Source organism: Zingiber officinale, chromosome 6B, assembly GCF_018446385.1.
Source record: "Zingiber officinale cultivar Zhangliang chromosome 6B, Zo_v1.1, whole genome shotgun sequence".
In the NCBI taxonomy this organism is placed as follows: Eukaryota; Viridiplantae; Streptophyta; class Magnoliopsida; order Zingiberales; family Zingiberaceae; genus Zingiber; species Zingiber officinale.
In genome coordinates, this window is record NC_055996.1 from 56,643,280 (window position 1) to 56,650,433 (window position 7,154).

General features: G+C 34.9%; 1 protein-coding gene across 1 annotated transcript; it reads left to right on the top strand.

Moving 5' to 3' along the window:
• Positions 1-1,754: 1,754 nt before the first annotated feature.
• LOC121992466 lies at positions 1,755-3,958 on the top strand. Its single transcript, XM_042546877.1, has 4 exons — positions 1,755-2,127; positions 2,934-3,179; positions 3,286-3,456; positions 3,646-3,958. Exons 1-4 carry the CDS (start codon positions 2,122-2,124, stop codon positions 3,682-3,684), a joined length of 462 nt encoding a protein of 153 aa, XP_042402811.1. The 5' UTR covers positions 1,755-2,121; the 3' UTR covers positions 3,685-3,958.
• Positions 3,959-7,154: the final 3,196 nt, after the last annotated feature.

The window sequence follows — 7,154 nt, forward strand, 5'->3', positions numbered from 1 at the left end:
TCTCAATTCATTGGAAGCTCAAGCATTACTCGACGATTGGACTAGAGTCGAGAAAAGAATTCAAGAAATGCAACTCTTAAATGACGAAGTCAAAGATTTTGATACCGAAGGAACGAATATAATAGGAACGAAAAATGAAAGTGAGTAACAATGTCACTTTCAAATGTAAAAGGGTAAAAATATAAAAGAACTATGTAGACTTTGATTCCCCTATATCTTAAGGGGATATGTAAGTAACTTAAATAAGTGCAAACCATTTTTTAAAATAAATTTTAAATTTTAAAAATTTTAATATAATATTTTTAAACCGTGGTGAACCGTAAACCAAATCATGAATCGACAATTCCTAATCGTGAACAAAAACCATATGGGGTGGTTAAGATCAAAGGTTGATTTGTTAGGAATTGTCGAATCGTCGGTTTTAAACTGTTAAACCATCAATTCCGAATCGTGGTCAGATCTCCTTAGTGCCAATTAAAAAAACATAATTAAAAAAATTAATGTTGATATTATGACATCATAAATAATATAAGTTTATGATATGATAATTATAGAAATAAATATGTAAAAAAGGATTTAATATACGCAGATAATTTAGAAAAAAAGAGATAGAGTAAAAACAGTAAAAAATTAAAAAAATTTAGTATTCAAGTCCTAATATCTGAATAAATTTATAGCATGACGAATATTAGGTCATTATTTTAATAAAAAAATTAATTAAAAAATAATGTGCATTGGGTGAGTGTTAACTCGTTAAAAAATTATATGTTTTGATGATATGAAATATATGTTAGAAAATGTTATTTATTTTCAAATCTAATACGTGGAAGATTATTTTTCCTAATTAGTGAAATTGAGTAGGTATGAATATAAAATATTTTTTACGAGTAGAATGTTATAAAATATTTTTGTGAATGAATAGAAAACTAATTTCTAAAATCATATGACGCATAATATAAATATGAGCACGGAGCACAAGGGAATGAGAAATTAATTAAATTAAAGTACGAGTGCGTATAAAAGGTTGTGGAGCTGGTGATTTTACGTGTTCAAGTTAGATTTATATGTCAAGTTGAATGATTATATTTGATATCTTAATTAGAAGTTTTATTATTAAGTGGATTTGAATTTGACGATGAAGGATAGAGACTGAAATTTTTAGCATGATGAACTTTAGTATGAGAGAATTATGAAGCAATTGCTGGTTCAATAGCTTGAAAGCCTACAACTAGATGATCTTGTAACTGATGGGTAACCTAACAAGATGTGAGACTTCATAAGTGAACAAGCAAGAATAATATGTCAAAGTGAGCTTGACAATATTAGGGCCTTTAAGATGGAGACTAATTGCCTGATGGGGGCATGTGCGACCATACAACACTTCTACAAATTGAGATCACGAGTAATATGGAGGTCAATGAAGTAAAATGAAGAGAAGATATAAACAAAAAAAAAAGTCAACTCTATGAGCATATTTTACAAAGTGATAGAGATTGTAACTATTAGCACAATATTGGCTTAATGAACCTACTAAACTATTTAAACATGTCACTAAATCTAGTTGAATATTTTAACTAAATATCGATTAATCCTGAGTAAATAGCATATAGCCTTTTTGAGTATTTAATAATAAGCATCCATTGATTAGGGTTTGAACAATCATTGGAGTTTCCAATAAGTAGAATTTTTTGCATACCAACTCTGTCATCTTCTTCCAGTGATATCAATCATGACATATGATTCCTGAGGCAAGCAAGAGAATCTTTTGAACCAGTCCATTTCTTCATCCAGTTTTCTTTGACGTCTTTGACATATCCACCTTTTAAGCTTAAGAAAAACAAATACAAAGCAGTTTGTCAAATTTGATCAACAACTGGAATTCTGATTGCGAGAGCAATCAAAAGATTGCATTTTGCAAAAGACTTTACTGTTGCTCGTCCAAAAGTCTCCCTTTGTTTAATAATAAACCAAGTCCAACGCTTGTTTATATTGGCTCCCGAAGCCGCTGCCATAAGGATTTGCAGGAGCTGTCCAGGGTGGTTGAAGGTTTGTGGTGGAGGAAGGCGGAAAGGCGGCGCCTTTCTAGGGTTCGTTCCATACTTCAAGGAATTCACGTTTCAAATGGAGGTGCGCCTTTCTTTTGCCTTCTTTCTTTAGTGTTAATTAGTTCTTCTGGAATGAAGACTGTTCTTGATTCAACTGATGGAATTGGGAATCTTCCAATTTGGAATTTCACTCACCTCGTGCTTCTCCTGCGAATGTTTAGGTTCAGATTGAGGAACAACTTAGGGTTTGTTACTGATTCCCTTTTCTCTTCCCTCTTTTTAGTGGTAAGTAGTTCTCCTGAGCTAAGGTTGTGCTTGATTCAACTGATGAACTTGGAAATCTTCCAATATGAACTTTTCCTTGCCTTTTGATTCATTCATCTGCTATGTGCTTCTCATGCTCATGAATGTTTAGGATCAAATTGAGGGAAAACTTAAAAACTATCTTCCAGTATTTGGTACTTTCGACTTTCAATATGAAGTACAAGTTGATGGTTTAGGATTAAAATTTTGCTGGATTTTGTGTCTCGAGTTTTTGGAACTAAATGCAGGTTGGACATGAGTTGTGCTGCCATTGTACTTGAGAAAATTTTCAAACAATCTTGTGCAATTTCAGAAAGAGGACAATCTTTTTGACTCGCCTTTTTTTCGACTGATCTTAGTATCAGATGAATGTCTAAAGATAAGAATAGTTGTTATACGAGATCCCCTACACCGGAATCATTGTTGACACTGGTATTCGAGTTTGAGTAACAAAGAATGTAACTGTGATTGTTGATGCACAGAAATGTATTAAGTTAATGTTCCTTTTGGAACCTGCATATGATAATTTGATCTTTTTCTTCATTGACAAGTTTTGTTGGAAGTATGAAATCACTTAGTTTGTAGGAGCATGGTGATCATTTACCTGAAGGCACCAAACTGAAAGAGTATGTTCCGAAAACTCTCAAGCACCCTGTCAATTACGACTACAAAGAACGATCACTTACTAAGGAAGCAGTGAATGCGCAACACGATAATGGACAGAAACATCTTGTAAAAGGTTCAAATTCTTGGTCGACAGACAGAGGCAGCTCATCGGAAGATGCCTCCAGAAAAACTAGAAAGAAGCATCACAACCAAAGCTACGAAACTGTGAGTTGCTATCACCTTCTCTTCTTTTCTTGGCATGCAATTAGAAGCTTGAATTCTCCATCATGTTAGATTTACTGATCTAATAATGTTTGCGTATCAATGCTAGCCCATGGAAGATGTTGTAGTGCCACCATTCGCAGACTGGGAGAAAAATCCTGAATCTGCTGAAAATTATACAGATGTGTTTCAGATAATAGGCGATAGTCGGAAAACTCCCGGTACTCCAATCAAGTATTCATTTGAGAAAAACACTAAACCAGAGAATACTGAACCAAAGGTGAATCGCTTAACCTTGTATCATTGTTTGGCATAGTAATGACTTATAAACCTCCATGAAACATCATCTTTTTTTCTGCATTTTCCTCTAAAATTTTTCTAGTTACAATATGATGAGTTATTTCGATTGAAAACCATGATAACAGAGCTACTAATGTTGTGTTTGAAGGAAGTTCCTTTCTGATTACAGGGTTGTTTTGGACGCTGCTTCAGTTGGATTTTAAAGTAAAGATGTTGCTAGTAAACTTTGCGAAAAGTTTCTTTTTCATGTTCAAGAGTTTCAAGAGTGTATATATATGCACCAGTCCAGTTCGGCTGATAGAGTGTGATTGTTGCTTTGAAGAACTCAGGAAAATCTATCTAAATTTCGCTAATAAGCAGCCATTTGAATGGCGATATATAATATGCTTCGGAATAGTTAGTTTGAGTTGATTTCCTTATTATGCATCATGTATCTTTGCGAACATTTGCTAGAAATTGGTGAGTGTATTTATCTTTGCGGATGTTGGTTGTGATTTGGATGGGCTAAGTAAGCTGAGCTGGTCAATTAGTCCGAGTGGGTTGATTGAGTTAGTCCGGCGGATGAATTTGGCAAAAACCATTTCAAAGTTAGTTCAATCACGGGGAATGCGATGATTGAAGACCATGCCCAAGGATGAATTTGGCAAAGGATTCAGGAACAAAACCTGATCTCTTTAGTTTTACCAGGATTCAGGCTTTAGAGCAAGGAGAGCAGACTCATTTTCAGACCATCAAAACCCGAAATTTATCAGATGCCATCGCGAGCAGTGCATCGCTTACATGTATAACAAATTGCAGTCGAATTGAGGATGCAATCAAAGCATTTGTTTAGATCAGATGGACTTTGAACCGAATGAAATCATATGGTCAATTCTAATTGCTGGGTGTCGAACCCATGGCAACATGGACCTAGGACTTTATGCTGCTGAGGAGTTGCTCGAGATCAAACCTTAAGGGACTGAGACTCATATGTTAGTGTTGCACATGTACATATCAGCAGAAGGATGACAGGGTGTTGCTAATTAGAGTGAGAAAGCTGATGAAAGAGACAAAGACAAACTTTATTTCGTCAGAGCCAATGACTGATCACACCCGCAGAGCGCTGAGATGTACGAGTTGTAGGAGTTACGAAGATGAAAGGGTGCTTCTTCCCCTTCACCCTCATCCTTTATGATCAACCCTTCATCTTCCTCCTTTATAAGCGGCATTATTGTCGCTTGTCTTTATATAAGCGATGTCCAAAGAATTAAAAGAGAGAGGCGGTGAGCAAGTAATCGGCGAAGAACATACTTATGTGGGATTTGGTTTATGAATCTTGAAGAACTTTTCGTTTCGTTCGTGATCATTCTTTTGACGATAAGAAAATATCAAGATTTACTATGGGAGATCACTGTAAGTTTTATAGATTTCGTATTTCTATATTTCATGCTTTAGAATCAACAATGATATCAGAAATCTAGTTCTAAATGCTTGAAAGAAATTACCTTTGTTTAAATTCTCCTCGTGGTCCTTGTTCAATGTTGAGAAATTACATCCGTCACATTTTACCATCGATGGGGTAAGACTGCGAATGTGTTGCGATCAACCACTGTCCTCGGGCAAAATCGTGACAGAGTCCCGATCTACAATGTTGTTAGACGAAATCGTGACTCATCTGCGGCCTTTGCCTCCGTCGCTGGGCAAGATCTCTAATATGTTGCGATCTACCTTAAATGCAGTGGCCACTCCCACGGAGTTTGTCTCCATTTCTAACCGGATGGTGAAAAGGGAAGATGGCATAGATGATGGCGGCATGGGCTTTGGTGAAGAGGCTAGTGACGGCGTAAGGGTTTGTAGAAAAGTTTGTTGTATGATTAGGGTTCACGAGCAGAATTGAAAATGCATGTTAGAAAAATAGACGAGATCCTCTGGTCCACAATTTACGGATTAGAGGATAATCCACTTTCTCTGATCAATTGATTTTGATAGATCCCATTTGTTAAATAGGTGAGGTCTATCAAAATCAATCAATCCATATAATGGATCATCCTCTAGTCTGTAAATTGTGAAGAGGATATGTCCTCTATAAAAGATGATGATGTGAAAAGGTTTCATTTTTTTATTTAATGCAAGTGGTGTATGCCCTCGTGCATTTAATTAATGAAATGCATATATTAATGCAATGTTTTGTTAATTAATACATGTATATATAATTAATTGAAATTGGGCTTAATTAATTCACGATTCAATTAATTGGGAATTAAATTTGCATTTTAATATTTTAATTAATTGGAATTGGGTTATTGAGACCCCGGTCTGATTTAAATTATTATTTGGTTTAACCAGACTAATTTGGTTAAGCAAATCAGTTTGGTCTAATAAAATCCAGATCTAGTTTAAATCATTAGTTGGTTTAACTAGATCAGTTTGGTCCAATAAGACCTAATTCTGGTTTAAACCATTAGTTGACTTAACCATATCAGTTTGATTCAATCAAATTAATTGAGCTGAATTTGACTTAAATGGCTTAAGTTGCTGAATTTGACTTAAATGGCTTAAGTTTAAACAATAATAATTGAACATCCTAATTATATTAGTTCTAATGGGAACAGGAAACTTAGGATCTAGTTTCCCAATTGACTGGTCTAGTATAGTAATTAACTAGAGCTCCTCAAATAAAAAAAATTATTTTTCTTATTTACTTAATTATTTTGTGTATTGGTTCTACGCATATGTGTGAATTGAAATGAACTAGTTTTGTTACTGGTTTATCGGTTTTGTACTGATATTATTATTTTCAATTCCAGATGCCATGGCTGATATACACGATGACCCGTGGCGATGTGCGACACAACGAGTTGAGGGAGAAGATTGAGGAGATAGAGTATGACCTGATTTACAAACTCCAAGGACATATTGGATGACTCGATTGACTATTATGGAAGCTCAAGCAGGCAGAGTTTCCAATCTTGGATAATTATAGGATCTAGGTTTTTGGTCCGATTGTTACCGATATACGCCTCAATGAAATAACACACCATTTATGGAGGCTCTCTGAAGGGCGAATCTCATATGCATAATTGTGCGTGGAGCTACTTCACCATGTGGATCAAGAGGATCCCGAAGAGTTTGAGGAGGATCCACAAGAGGATCCGGATATATATCCAATAGAGAATCCTAAAATTGGTCTACTTGAGATTGCCCTAATTGAGTCCAAGATGAAAGGGATAGTGTTGACCGTTGCATTAGTGTTTATCCTAGTGGCAGTTATGTTAGCTTATCTAGCTTATTAAAGTGTTGTTGTTGTTACTATTGTTATGTACGATAGTATTAGTCCATTAAGTTTAATAAAATCATGTAGTAGAAACTATTATTATGCACAAACAATACTACTTTATGAAATGTTATGTTATGTGTTAACAAACTAGAAATGGAATGTTATGTGCTAACAGTCTTAAAAGAATGATTAGTTTATTTAAATGATGAGTTCATTTAATGATTTGTTCACTTAATGATTAGTTTATTTGATAGGATATGTATAATAAAATGTAGATCTGCTACATTAACAATTCCCTAGTGCTGGCCCCAAGGATATGGAGAGAGGTAAATAAAGGTACACAAGCGTTAGACACATACTAAGGTAAACTCCAGGTCGTTAGTTCCTGAGAATCGACCCCTGACCATTATCCCAAAGATATC